The sequence below is a fragment of the Haplochromis burtoni genome, unplaced genomic scaffold, assembly GCF_018398535.1.
Source record: "Haplochromis burtoni strain Fernald_Lab_line unplaced genomic scaffold, NCSU_Asbu1 Contig_213, whole genome shotgun sequence".
Taxonomy (NCBI): Eukaryota; Metazoa; Chordata; class Actinopteri; order Cichliformes; family Cichlidae; genus Haplochromis; species Haplochromis burtoni.
The window spans coordinates 1,028,200-1,043,576 of record NW_024582574.1 but is presented as its reverse complement, the minus strand read 5'-3'; the positions used below and the strand labels follow the sequence as shown (position 1 = coordinate 1,043,576).

At 40.4% G+C, this 15,377-nt stretch overlaps 1 protein-coding gene across 1 annotated transcript in view; it reads right to left on the bottom strand.

Moving 5' to 3' along the window:
• mtnr1aa (melatonin receptor 1A a) overlaps positions 1 to 14,569 on the bottom strand; it is a 40,010-nt gene extending 25,441 nt beyond the window's left edge. The window contains exon 1 of the mRNA XM_005936766.2: positions 14,020 to 14,569. Coding sequence (XP_005936828.1) covers positions 14,020 to 14,203 — 184 coding nt within the window. The 5' untranslated portion in view covers positions 14,204 to 14,569. The remainder of the gene's footprint in view (positions 1 to 14,019) is intronic.
• Positions 14,570 to 15,377: the final 808 nt, after the last annotated feature.

Below are 15,377 nucleotides of genomic sequence, written 5' to 3'. Positions count from 1 at the left end.
ATCAGTTACTCATTTAGGGTCGACACTAAGCACAGGATAACTGACTCCTGCACGTGAAAGCTGATAAGATAAGACGAGGATAACTGAGTCTCATATTATGCTTTTACAACAATTTGATGGACAACTCTCCACATATTTTTTCAGCCTCAGCAGAAAAGCAGCTCATCATCTCTGGCAACATTATCACCCTCCCTTTACGGATGTTTACCAACTACGCATCTCAAGTTTGTGTAACTTTCCCATCAGAGAAGAAAAGTATGTGCCAAAATCTACATGGCAAAAATCTCTCTTCCATCAAATGTAGTCCAGGTTTTTTTTTTTTAACATTTCCTAAATGACCCTAAAATCAGGAATAATTTCATGGCCTATTGTTAAGTCGTCCACATGCACTTAGTTCGACACGAGAGAGCTGAGCTGAGACAAAACTCTAATTAAATTGGATGTTTTATATCGTATATATATATATATACTTCTTATAAAACAAAAAGAATCATTACTTATTTTTATGTTCCACAGTTCAAATAATGAATCTGCTTTTAGTAAGACAAGAATCTACCTCTGCTTCCCTTCTGTGTGGTATCACTGTATGAATTATTTTTCGGTCTCCAGTAACTGGAACAAAGTGATGACTCATATTGTGATTTGCTGCCATATAAAGACAACAAAACAAAGTTGCTTAACAAATACAAAGGATTGCAAATTTTGTTGTTTACTATAAGTTTGTGAACTCTTAATTTCAGCTCAGTGTGAGAGTATCTCTTTCTCTGCTCTCTGTCTCAGTGCTGAATAGTTAATGAAAATACTGCAAAGTACACGTGTGGTGCATAAGACTAATCTACAATCAATTAAAAAGAATGAATCTGTTATGCCAGCTACAGTGATACAAGACTATAGTTCCACAGTGTTTCTTTAGTCCAGTATTAAGAGATGGCTGCCACTCCCTGAGCCTGGAGCTTTCTTAAAAGAGAGTTTTTCCTTCCCACTGTCAACAAGTGATTGCTCATAGGGCGTCGTCTTAATTGTTAGGGTTTTCTCTGTCTTACAAGCTCTCTACCTTCCAATATATACCTTATATTTCTCACAATAATCAAGAGACAAACTACTCCTGAGTAATGTGAAAAAAAGATGCTAGTTCTTGCAAGTCCACTATGACTTAACAGAGTCATAGTCAGATAAATAGTAAGATAAATTTTATCATCTTTGGTTTTTGGGTCTGGTCTGTTGCTAGGCTGCCTTCCAGTGACACGTGGCAAAAAAACAAACAAACAAAAACTCAAATCAACTGGCTGCTGTATAAAGCAGGGGTACTCAACCGGTTTAAATCAGGTAATACTTTCACGGACCGGCCTTTAAGGTGTCGCGGATAAATACAACAAAATAAAATGATACGACAGAGACAAAAACTGTGGTATTTTGTAAATATAATAATAAACGTGTAGCTTTATTAGCAGCGTCCTCCTGAAATGCAGCAACAACATTGAGAGTAACATCCTCCTGTCTGCCACTTAATGCTCTCTGGTCACTATGGTTATGCGTGAATATTTGTTTAAAAAAAACACAAATACAACACAGGAAAAGACAAAGTTAACGAATAAAAACCCTGAAAACCATAAATTTCACACCTGAGCCTCAACTCTTAGGGCCGGGTTCCAAACGACTCACGGACCGGTCCGTGGCCTGGGGGTTGGGGACCGCTGGTATAAAGTCAAGAAACTAACAACCTAACAGACAAGTGATTTTTGAATCTCAATTCACTGGGTGTCCGGAAATAGGATTTTGGATTGGATATTGCTTTTTGCCTGCTGCATGCTTAAGTGAGACATTGTTTTCCAACACACTTATCTTTGGGACCGTGTTTATGCTTCTCCTGTTTTGAAGTCTCCCCCACAAGTGAACCAAAATCCCTCATTTCACACAGGCCTTGACAGAGGAGCCGATAACACTCAATGCTAAACGATTCTCATGAACAAGGCAACTTGGCACTAGCTCTAAATGGAACCAAATTCTCAAATCACAACCTTACTGACCTCATCATTAACATGCTCTCGCTGTGCACGACTATAGTAGCTGCAAAAACACCATCCCCTCATTAGCACTTAGTCCAGATAAACAGGGTGATCCTGGCTGCACAGGATAATGGGAGGACCACAGGTTAATCTCTATAACTGTCCGAATGTCATTTGTTATTAACACCTACACACAAACAGAGAAAATCAAATCTGTAATAAACTTCCTACGTGCCATTTTTGCCTCTCCGTTCTACCTTCCCCGTCTCATTCAGCCATAATTGGTGAACAGCTTCCACAGCAAAAGTAAACTTTCTAATCTGGCACTGAATTGCTTCTACATGAAATTACAACTCATAAGATATTATGTTGACTGCAAAGCCAGCAAATGCCCCCTTAATAAACATAACCCGCTATTATATCGCACACATCTATTTGCATTCTCAATTTCATTGCTGCGCAACGTTTTTCCATAAAATGTATTAGATCATTTCTTCATACCTCAACAGGCCATATGAGTTCATTCTCATATTCCCAGAGAAAGTGAGGCTTAGATTGGGTCAGCGTGCACTAGCAGTGTGAACATCCAACTTCCTACTGCGTAATTCCCTATTGCTTTTGGACAACGCCCAAAGTACGCTGGAATGAACCCAAGCAATGTGTGAATGTGTGACAAAATACACTAATTTAGATAATAATCACAGAGAGCATGTTTATGGGTCATTAAAGGAAAGCATACTGTGACCAAGAAATCTCACACACTAAGCTCCTGCTCATTAGAGGGAAGCGGACGACTCAACTAATTACTCTGTGAACGTGACGGGCCACAAAGAATGTGTCATAATCTGTCTCTTGAGAATTAGCGTCCACCTCTGCACTGCTTTAATTATGGGAACAGGGCCATTCCAAAATCACTCGTAATTCTGTAGGCAAAACAAGGTATAGGTGTCACTGAGATGGATTCAAGTCCTCGTGTCAGTTATATAAAGAGAAAAGAGAAACTAAGTTCAACTCTGGTTTCATTACAAAGATCCATTATAGTGCTAGAGATCTAAAAACAGTAATATTCATTGGTGAATATAATTAATTAAATCCCTTGAGTGGATGCTTACTCAGACAATGACAGCAGTGGTATTTGGATAGCAAAATATGATTACGCAACCTCAAGTATTAAATAAGTGGATCATTGAGCTAACAGAGCATGTGTTTCTGGTAACCTTAATGGATATATGAACAGACAGTCTTAGCTTATGCTCATATATAGTTAGGTCCATAAGACTTTGGAAGAGGACATATATTTAACTACCAAATATTGTTTCCTGCCTTGAGATATTTTTGCAAGGCCGTTACTTGCAGCCAATTTCCTGCTTGTTTTTGAGTCTTTCTGCCTTCAGTTTATTGTTCAGAAACTGAAAAGCATGATCTGTTGAGTTAAAATCAGGTGACTGACTTCCTCATTGCAGAATATCTCTTTTCTTTGCCTTAAAAAACTCATGGGTTGCTTTTGCAGTTTGCTTTGGGTCATTATCCTTTTGCACTGTCTGATCGGTTTTGCAGCATTTGGCTGAATCTGAGCAGAGACCACTTCTATGGTCTTTCATGCGTTTTGGTGTTGCTGACCTGGTCAGTGTATTTATTTTTTAAAGACTGGACCAGATTGTTGTTTGGCCATTCCTAATTATTTTTGCTGTGTCTCTGGTAGGTTAATGTTGGTTTTCCTTCAATTTTTCCTTCCTTCGTGTTTTCCGGACCTTATATTGAGAGTTACGGTGACAAGCTTCACCACTCAGAATCAACTCCCAGCCTTTTATAAGCTTCATTTGTCATGAAATAACAAGGTAACAGGACTCACTCTGCAATTAAAGGCTTGTCATTCAGTTGCCTAATTCCTCCTGAGCCTCTGAAAATGGGCAACGATGTATAAAATGGCTGTAATTGCTGAAGAGTTGATGCACAACTTTTGTTAAACCACTTCATTTAAAACTGAAAGTCAGAAACCCAATCACATCTTGACTGTTTGATTTCAAATCCACTGTGGTGGTGTACAGAAGCAAAAGTACAAAGATTATGTCACTGTGCAAAAACCTATGGAGCTGTTTGACCATGCGCTACATGATGGCTGACAGGTCATGACAAACTGCAGCAAAGAAATCCAAATGTGAAAGAACTTGGCATTTTCAAAGTCTTCTAGCTCTATGTATGTTAATGTGTAAAAAAAACAAAAAAACAAGAGTGAACTAAACCAAACAAACTGGTTTAAAACAGAACAAAGTGGTTTCAGCTGCTCAGTACAGCTGGGGTGATCTGCTGATTTGGGTTATGAATCTCTGTGGCTAGTTTTTCACTTTTTACACACAGTCATTTGACCCATTATTAAGATAATGATCAGCAGGTAGTCAAAAATTATGGTTTCTCAGTCTAAATACCAATACTCATGTTGAAAAGCGCAGTGATTACAATCATTAAGCTCTTTATGCCGGTATCTCTAAATATTTATGTTGTCAAAAACTAATATGACACATGAGCAGGGCCATCGATACACTGGTGCATTGCTACAGCTTTAATAACTTCATTTATGAGATTCCTGTAAGTTCATAGCATCCAGTATCTGATGGGCTGTGAGCTTCAAGGGACTTTACAGTGACCTACATCTATATCAGTCACATCTCATTCTTTGTTTTGTTTTTTAGGATTGCGAAAGAGTCCCTTTCTTGGAAACATTAATACTTGCACTATGTTTGTGTCTGTCAGGCAAAAGCAAATGTTCTCAGAGTGCTTGTGAGAACAGTCAGGATGAATCTCCTCTGCTTCAGAATAAAAAAGAACAAACGGCCGTCTTCATGAATGTCTTAGAAAACACAGATTCCAGCGGTCATAAAAGCGACTCTGTTTCTGTGTGGCTTACAAGAAAATCTTCTTGAACTGTCTTCCAAGTAGCACACACTTTCCGCCAGTTTCTACGTGCTCTGTAAATGGTGGCACTTCTACCTTAAAATTAAGTGAAAATATCAAACCTGTTTTTTGGGGTTTTTTTCTATTTTAGACGAGGCTTTGTTTGAACGGTGTTACTAATTTAATCTGACAGCATCTACCCGCTAACCTCAGGATTATTTTTAGAACTAATTCTGTCACTTCTTTGTTTTGATGTTACTAAAATTATATGTGTAGGTGTGTGTGTGTGTGTGTGTGTGTGTGTGTGTGTGTGTGTGTGTGTTGTATGTTTATGTGTGTGTGTGTGTGTAGGTGTGTGTGCACTGTTGAACTCTTTATCTGCAGTGTGCATGCAAGAAGATGCTATCATCTGAGTGATAAACCAGGCTGCTGGACCGAGACACTGTTCTGCTACATCTGAATGGGACAGTGTTCACAGGGCTGCATCAAATGGCATTCATGTGTCTGCCATAATAATCATCATAACATGTCATTCAAGTGAATCACTCTGTTGGCTCACAGAGACTGATGAGGCTTTTTGATTGAGCTGTTTTGCTTGTTACTCCAGTGGGTAAACTGCGCCCTTAATGATAAAAGGGAGCGAGACGAGAGCGTGGCGTTGATAATGGGGTCAGTTTCTGCATTTGTCCTTTTTTTTTAAAACATTTTATGCGAGAAAAGCTGAGCTTGCAGATTTCCTTTTTTTTCTATTTTAATGGTCATACAGTCTGACGCATTCACAGCTGGAAGCTGCTGAGTTCAACCACAGTCCTCCACTGTTGTCCACTGACTAGTAACGTTCGACCAAGTGCTTCATTCAAGGGCACCTTGAGCACAGATAAGAGTGCCTCTCGTTTCCCTGTTCCGCCTCTGCTGATTCTCTCAGCTGGGATTCAAACTGGCACCCTTCCTGATACCAGCTTGCATTTCTAACCTGCTGGACCTCAAATGTGTGTGTGTAATCAAACAGTTAAGGCTCTACTGTAGGCACTCTACAGTATGGCATGTGTTATGCAGAGTTCCCGTTGGATGAGCATTAGATTTAACTTCTTTCTCACTGCCCCGAGCTTCCCATGTGTGTCATGCTGGGCTTCTATCAAGCAGAGAGACGTTTTTCACTGTATAATATTGTAAATGATTAAAAATAGCACAGGGAAGCATGGAAAGAGGGAGAGAGGGAGAGCTGGAACAGTGAATGGTGGGTGGAGTGGATGACTGAGAATAAGCTCTCTTCTATATGTATTTATAGACTCATTATTTGTTGCTTTTGAAGCTAAAACGTGCTTTCCCCTGTGAGTATATGCATACAGAGTGCGACAGAGGAGATCACACACCGGACGCCCATTTTTTTTTTAAATTCGACCGCGTCAATAACAACATTGGCCATTACATAATCTGGTATCTGCAGGGTTTGTGTGATAACCGTCTTGTTGCCTGACTGGCTTGATGCAAAGTGCTATTGGCAGAATTCCTCTACAGGTATGGGGTCTGACAACATAGCGTCCTTAGAGAACGGTGGGGGTGTTGGATCAAAGTGATGCAAACAGACAGGGTGTCATGGAATATGAAGCCTGGAAGGTGAAATTTAAGTGAAAAGAAAAAAAATGAGTGTACTGTGCGTGTTTGAGGGTGAGTACGCATGGGAGGAGGAGGAGGTGGCGGTGGAGTACAAAGACAGTGATGGGAGACTCAGATGAGACTCAGGCACAAAAACCTGGTGAGGAGAATGTGAAATGCTGTGCAGAATGTAAACCAGTAAAGAGAGAAAAAAAAACCCCACAGCTTTCTTAAAGAAAAATAAGGGGGCAGGGGGACAAAAGCTGACGTCCTGATCACGCAGCAAATGCATTTCTTGTATGTTCCGAATGGATTTCTCCTGGCAGGGCTTGTGCAGTCAGGCAATCCAGCACATATTAGAAAATGATTAAATCATGCAGATGCTGGCCCCCGTAAAAAGCAGACTAAGTCATATGAGTTCTTGCTGGGTCAAGTTTTCTTTCTCAGAGCCTGGAAGGAGGCTTAAGCCCAGCAGGACAATGTGGCACCTACTAAGACTGAAATAATCCAGTCACACTGAAACAGAAAAAAAGGAGTCACAGAGCAATTTTCCCATGATTGTTGCTAATAATGTTACGAGAGCATTAACCAACCCACACCAGCAGCAAACTAACATCTACCTCCTTCTCTTTCACCGCACGTCCAGTTTGTGCAAAAGCCTCGCACCAGCCCTTACTCCTCATCATTAACTCTACCATCATGCACTGTTGAACTCCTCTCTCACTCACTAACAACAAAAAGCTGCAGCAAACAAGCCAGACAAGGTTGGCAACACAAACAATGATAGCATCATCCCCACAATCCCAGCACTGGAACCAGAGCCCATGCACATATCTGCTGCCTAATTAGATCTGCGTGTGATCTAATGTTTGAGTTTAAATCCTTATGAGAGGCGCAAAAGCTCTCTGGTGGGAAATCTGTACAAAGTAGATCTGCTTAATTAGTGAAAAACATATAAAGTATTTTACATGTTTCAGGACACGCGGGAGGATTAAAAGGAGCAGTCAGTTCTGAAGTCATCAAGTGTAAAGCAGCCCCAGGGCGCGCTGGCAGGCACTCCTTTATTTCCGTGTCTTGGCCGACAGGAGGGACATTAACTAATCTATACCTGTAAGTTAAGTGCCTGGTGAGTAAAAGGAGCAGATCTTTATCCTCTCCCACTCAATGTTCACTTATTCAGCTTGGGAAAACTATAAATTAACTGCAAAGTCACAGCCTGCCCTCTGTTACGTGTCTCTGGTTTATCTGCGTTTTTTACCTGCTGAAACTTTCCGCCGTAGCGTGCCGTGCCGATGCTTATCAGCCATCACCACAGAAACTAACAAACCCAGCAAGCAGCTCTGGCTTCTACACCATCAGCCAATTATCAGCCAAATATGGGCCTTAACTAAACAGGCAGTATTTGCATTAGTTCATGGTTTTCTTCAAATAACGATCTGTGGGATGAACATGCGAGAAGGTATTAAATTCACGACAAATGTTTAATTTAATATGAGCAGCATGGAGGATGTGAATGACTAACATGTTTATTTTCATAAGATATAATCTGATTACATCTTGGCAAAAGATATAAAATACCTCTTATGTCAAGGACTTGGGAGCACACGTAGTCTCTGATCTTTCAAGTTATTATGGCTCTTTTAATAACTAAAACTAAGAAGCCCACTTGACATCCGCTTTGCTCTTCAAAGACCATGAAATCTCTGACAGATAAAAGTGAAACTTCTGAGATTCCCTCCATACATGTTTGGGATTTAAAGTACATTTTCACAAAAATCAGACACTTTTAATGGTAAGCATACTGAATGTTCAATAATTGTGTTTACCTTACTGTTCAGGTAAGTAATCACTACCCTGTAGGTAAGTAGTCACTAAACAAGAAGCGATGTGGTGGTTTACTGCTTGTGTGGTTTAGTTTGTTTTTCCATCTATCCAGCAGCAATGCTTTTTAATTTTATCTTGATGATCAGCCACCCTGTTTAGTGTTCTTACAGAGCAGTAATACGTTACACTAATGCTATTACAAGCACAATATCCTAAGGCAACTACTTCACATTAAAAGCTTTCATAAACCAACTTTCTGGTGAGATAATCTTTAGTCTTTTAGTAATATGAACTAAAAACTTTTATTACTGAAACAAGGAGTTCACAGTTTTTTGCTTGAAAATGTTTCCTATTTGAACCTACAGTTTCTATGATAAAACATTAGATGATGAGTTAGTAGGGAGCAAAACAATGTGTGGACCCAGCAGCATATGAACGGCTTAACTTCCTAGCCACAGTTGAACGTTTTCCTAGATCCTGTCCCTCAGTGACTGTGGGTGAAACTGAAACTGTGTAAGCCAAAAGAGGGCTGAGCAGGGTTTGCAAAGAGGCAGCCTTGTCATCAGAGGTGGGAACACATGATACAAGCAACCGATATCGATAGTCTACTGCTGCTGGGAGTGGATGCATTATGCAGTGTGGCTGTACAATGCCTGGACTCTTTGCAGGCACGTCTTTTCAGTTTTTTGAACTCAACATCTAGATTTTTACACATCAAGGTTTTTTTTAGCCTGGCTGTGTTTGGTCATGCAGAGAATGTGTAGCTAGCTACTAGGGGTGGGGGAAAAATCGATACTGTGTAGTATCGTGATATTTTGTTTGCTAATAATGTATCGATACAGGGACAGCAGAAATCGATATTTTGTTACAAAAAAGGTTTTTGTGCTCTGACTTCAGAGCATGTTGATCCTTTTTCTGAGCAAGAATCCTGACATTCCTTCACTGTCCAAATGTGTTTTTTTGGCAGCAATAAACATGACAGTTTACTTATTTTAATTTAAGACATGTTTTATTTTAATTAAGTTTAAAACTTTTTTATTTAATGTAAAATTATATTTTGTTTTAATTTACTTTCAAATTCTTCAGTTGCTGAAGGGGCTGCATAGTTTTCATAAATTGCATAGTTCAGAATAGCTATAATTGTACCAGATGGTTGCATTCAGTTAAGTTGGACTAGACTGTAATACAAACCGTTCAGTTTGTCAACAATTAAACTGACTGAAATGAGAGAAAGACTGAGTGTGAGACTTTGATATTAGATAAAATGAATATTGATAAAGTTCACCTTTATGTACAGAATCTGAATATCGCAAATTATTTTAAAAAATTGCAATAATATCGTATCGTGCGTTAAGTATTGTGATAATATCGTATCGTGGCATGTTTGGTGATTCCCACCTCTAGTAGCTACAGAATGTACAGTAAATAATAACCACAGCTATTCAAGCAGGAGGTGGTGCAGATGGTTCCAAAGCACAGCATGAAATGAGAAGATGAGTCATGCTGAGGATGTCTGAACTTTATGGAAAGAAAATCTTAAGATAGGAAATTAAAACTTTACAAAGAATTTAAATATAAGTTAACACACACACACACACACACACATACATAATCAGCTGTTGAGTGTACACCTGTGTGAACAGAAACCTTTTGAGCCTGTTTATAAATGTATGCACGGATGTAACTAACCTTAAGTCAGCAGGCAGTTTGTTCCAAGGAACAGGACCATAGTGAGTGAAAGCCCCCTCAGCACACTTAGATTTAATTCTGAGAACTGTTAAAAGAGCTGCACCTGATGACCTGAGAAGTCTAGTTGGATTATAGACACAGAGCAAGTCAGAGATGTGCTGGGGGGGGGGAGCCAGTGTGAGCCAAACTGACTTCAGTACTAAGAAAGTATGTTCAAGTGGAATATCTTCAAAGCCGAAGTTGTCCCACTGATGAGGTGGACAATCCAACAAATAGAGTGTTGCAGTAGTCTAATCACCCTTGAAGGCATAGACCAATTTTTCAGTTTGAGATAAGAATTTTCAAACTTTTTATAGATTGTTTACGTGGTTTTTACGAGAGATACTGTCGAAAATGATGCCAGGTTATCTGACATCCTTACTGTGTATCAGAAAAAGAGATATTAAATATGAAACAACTTTTTGGACTTTTCGGACCAACAATATACAAAAGGAATGTGCAAATGATTTCATTAACTTTCTTCTTAAATATCAAGTTAAACAGAAGACAGTTGTTATTCCTCAGTGTAATCGTACAGAGATTTGTGCAGCCCCAGTAAAGCTAGGCATAAAAGACTTCAGCTTCTCATAAAACAAGTGTTTCAAATGGCTTTAGCTCTGATGAAAGCAAAACAGGAAGCTGCGAAATCAACATCTACTGTATACCATCTACAGAAGGGGATGATCTCTTTATTAAGCTCCACAGTGATGAGCCAATTTAGAATCTCCCGACAAAGCCCACGGATATTTAGAAACCTAAAACATTCATTTTCATTTGAGGAAATTGCAAATACCCCTAATTCTGCATAATTCCTGGAAATATTCATTACACTGAGACCAATAACACTGTAACAGATACTCAAGGGGTAATAAACGATCAGAAATAACATTCTGCGGGCACGCAGCCAAGTCACGCAACGCTGAAAAAGGATAAACACTACGTCACACTCCAACACAGACAGCCCTGCTCCAATGTGGAGCTCTTTGGTTTATTATGCAGCAGCACATCCCAGCACACCAAGATATCTGTACACTTCTCACTTCAGACTGTGAACGGTACAGTAGTAAATCACCGTCTTAACTTGGCTGTTTTGCTGAACTTGTTGTTATGTCTTGAGATCAGTATGAAAACACTGGGACATAAATGACACCTTTGAGAACTAACCCTACACTTATCTTTTATTTCCATTCACAAACTCAAGAAGCTGCTTACTAAAAACACATGATGCCGCTCTGAGGCAACGAGGTCTGCTCTATTTCCACTGTTCCATTATGCTTAAAACTTTGGGTATGAACCCGTTTTCACAGAATGCCAAACGAGCTCATTGTCTTTTGTAAAAATAAAAAATGTACATGGCTCGTCTTCAAAAACTGAGGAGAAGTCCTGAGTCTTGTGCCACATTATTTAGGAAGGAAAGGAACTGCATGGCACAGCGTCAAGTTTTTGTTTTTGTTCTTATAAAGAAAAAGCAACATAAAAACCATCACAGATTATATTCCATGAGCTAATGTTCCACTTTTGTGAGAATCTGCCAAAAATGTCATTTGAGACCCTTCCTTGTTGCCATTATTTATTTTCCTGTTCAGAATTTCCTTCATCTACTGGAAAACAGGTACAGTTAAGATGATTTATTGGCATTGAGTAGAGCTCACAGCATTGATTCTGCATCCAGCCACGCAGCTCAAAGCGCTCACCATGTGTTGCTGGCTTCACGTTCTCTCACGCTCTGGCCATTTCATGCGCTGACGGAGGGTTTGGCCATGCAGAGGCAGCAGTCCTGCTGCTGCCTGCAATATGTGACAGCATTGCCTGCCAGGTTCTCCACTGAGTATATTTCATTACTTGTTATTCAATTTATCCCCCTGATGCGCAGTTTCTAACAACATTTAGTTTGTGCCATAGAAAAAATAATTCCCACTTATCTATCTATCTATCTATCTATCTATCTATCTATCTATCTATCTATCTATATATATATATATATATAGATAGATAGATAGAGAGAGAGAGAGAGAGAGAGAGATGGATATTAAAGCACTTTCCTAAGAGGGGATGGTCAGTAGAATATGTGGTCATACAATCATTTCTGATTCAAATTCCCACAGATAAGGTCCGATAACAAAAATGCTGATTAAAGTATGACTGCAAAAGCTTTTGTCTGAATCAATATGTCTGCCAATTTGCACACAATTTGCCAATGGGCTTTGAACATAAAATTGAAAGCAGCTTAAGTTAGTCATGCACGTCTTTGAAAGTTGAATGGAAAAGTAGCAAAGGGGCTTCGGAGGCATGAACTTTGGGGAACCACGTCACTAGCTTCCAGAGGCCTTGTTTGCATTCATGGGAAGGATTTGCGAAGCGCAATTAAGCTGATGATCCTTCCTCTAACTTCCTCTGGAGATTCACGTGTCAGACTTTTCTTAGAGGAGGGACGACGGATGGAAAACGGAAAACATAGCTGAAACATATGGATCATTCAAGCTGGTGTGCAACATTAAAGCTTTGAAGCGACATAAATCAGCCGCATGCTTGGTCGAATTCCTGCAAGTTCATTATGACCTCCTTACATGCAATTAGCTGTAATTAATGGAGCAACTTCAAAAGATGCTGTTTCCTAAATTTATCTCCTCTCTTGTCTCGCACTTTGTCCCACATATCATGCAGCAGAGAGGCTTACAAAATCGCACAGATGTATTTTCAGCCTGAGAGACTAAATCCACCTCAGAACGACTGTGTTGTGAGCAGCTCTAATCCAGCTGTAGCAGAGGGTTCTGCGCGCTTTCTCAAAGTAAGGAGAGCCTGTATATCCTTGTACATCCCATAGGGTCTTCCCGGCGGTCTCGATCCACATGATGGAAATCTATTCTGACCCTAACATTTCTGCAGTACGCGGAATTGTAATGTCAGGGGTGTGTTTAGCAAATCACCCAACTACAGCCTCCAAATGATGACAACCTTGGTACGCGTAGCTGCCAGCTAATGCGCGCAGACCTGAGCATGACAGGAGCCTCTTGGGTTTTCTCAGCAGCGCTCTGTCCTCCGACTATTAAATTATGAGCGTTTTACCACCTCCGCTGAGCAAGGCAAACACCGCTGTGTCAATCTCCTTCAAACTCGGGGGCGCACAATTTAATCCTCAGCCGAAATCATAATTGTATTACTGGTCGATCGTGTATATAAAAAGCCCACGCATATATGACAAAAGTTCCATCATCGGTCTGGTAATATCATAACATTTTGGCTGATAGTATCGTTTATTAAACTGAGTTAAATATGGCTGGAATAACGGCGATAAAGGAGAAGCCTGGGAAGCATTAGTGCGAGCAGTTCTGGGTGCTGGGCATTCCCCGTCGCTTCACACTGTCAATAATCGCTATAATGTTTCTCTCCGCTTCGCTGTCCTCAGAGGCTGCTTAGCTGACGCGTACTTGACAGTAAATCATAAATCATAAATCATATCAGCTCCAAAAGTAGGCTATGGCGAGTTGATGTGTGTGACTATTTGGTACAACTGGCCTCTGTAATGAATAAATATCAAAGCAAAAATACTGATGTCAGTAATACAAGTGGGGGTAAAGAAGAAAAACATGGATTGTGTCTTTAGCCTACTGTGCGACAAGCTTGTCGCGAGCGCAAGCATCTTTACGCTTGCTCGGATTTCTAATTATCAGCTCGCTGGTAAAACAAACAAAACCAAAAAAGAAAATGACAACCGTTAAAATCGCAAAACAGAACGACACGTTTCTGTCACTTAAAATAATTTAGTGGCTATAAACAAAACAATAACACACTTGGAAACGAGCTGTAATTAATAAGCACGTATTTTCAGCTAAAACTGTTATCGTTGTCACTTTGCAAATTAGAGTCAACCAGAGTTTTTGTTTCGCTTTATTTTATTTTCTCCCCAAACCTAGCTGAGTAATCAGGCGCGCGCCGCTCTGGCGCCTCGCGCGCATACTTTCCCCGGGCTCACCTGCGTTCCTGAGCTTTTTGTTCCGATAAACGGAGAAGATGACCAGGAGGTTGCCCAGGATGTCAACGACCGTAGTGAAGATGAGGAAACACCCCAAAGTTGTGGCAACCCACGGCGGGCGGTTCAGGACGGTGTCAGCGGGGTCTGGTAAGGAGCTGTTCAGGTAAGACCCATTCATAACCATTGTACAGCTACAGTCGCCGAACTTTCTCAACTGAGCCAAATTCACCCTGCACTCCTAGAGCCCGGGTCTCGGAGTCGTTGCTGCTGCTGGTGGTGGTGGGATCCTATAACCTCCCGCGGGGTTCATCTTCATCCCCTCCACGCGCTGCTGCTGCTCCTTCTTCTTGCTCTTCTTCTTTCTCCTCTCCGCCAAAGTGAGCTCTGCCCAACTACCGCGGATCAGCTCTGGCAGCCTCCCCCTCTCTTTGGTCGCCTCGGTGTCACTTCTGCGCCCGTGTGCCATTCACTTTGTCGGTACGCATGTGTGACATGAAGCCGCCACTTCAAACCATCGCAGCATGTGACCAAACAGTTCGCATAGGGCGCTTTTATTTCGAGGGAGAAATGCTGTCGCTCCGTGGTCGAGCAGTGAAAGAGCAACTCCACGGCTAAGGAAGCGTCCTAGTTATCGAGCGAGTTCATTCATGCCTTTGCGGTCGCTCGCTGGTTTTATCTCGGGAAGCCATTCATGATTATTTTTGAAGAATCATTCATATTACCAGGATCTCTTTCAGAAAAATCACTACTTTTTCCGTGAATGCTCAAGTGCACTGGATTTAAAGTGTTTAATGTATCCAAAATGTAGATTTCCCATAATGCTTCTTATTTTTGTAAAATCTGTAAATACTTACACACGATTGTAATTCAGTGAATTAATATAAAATAGTATAACACAGACACTGCAGGCAGTAATTCCTCTCTCTGTTTGTATTATGTTAGATCATACATACTGATTGCCCCTGGCGTCCAGGCTCATCTATAGTTTGAGAGAGTGCCGGCTTTCTATACAAAGAGTAGCAATTATGCTATTGTTTGTTAATGATGTTGAAAATAAGTGGGTCAACCCCGTTCCAAACACGCAAGCACGCCCTAGTACCTTTTCATGAGCCATCTCATTAAAAAAGGGTTGTCAGAGTAGTAATAATAATAGTAAACATAAATAAAAATATTTGTTTTTGATTTTGAGGATATTTAAGGGATGTGTTAAAAAAAAAACACGCACATTCATAGTCTTGTTGCTCATTGATGATTTTTCAGTATGACATACAGCAGAGAGAAAGGGTTCATCAGGAGCCACAGAACAAATCTGCAACTTTTCGGATAATCTATTAATGTTTTGGGGGACATTTCAAGTA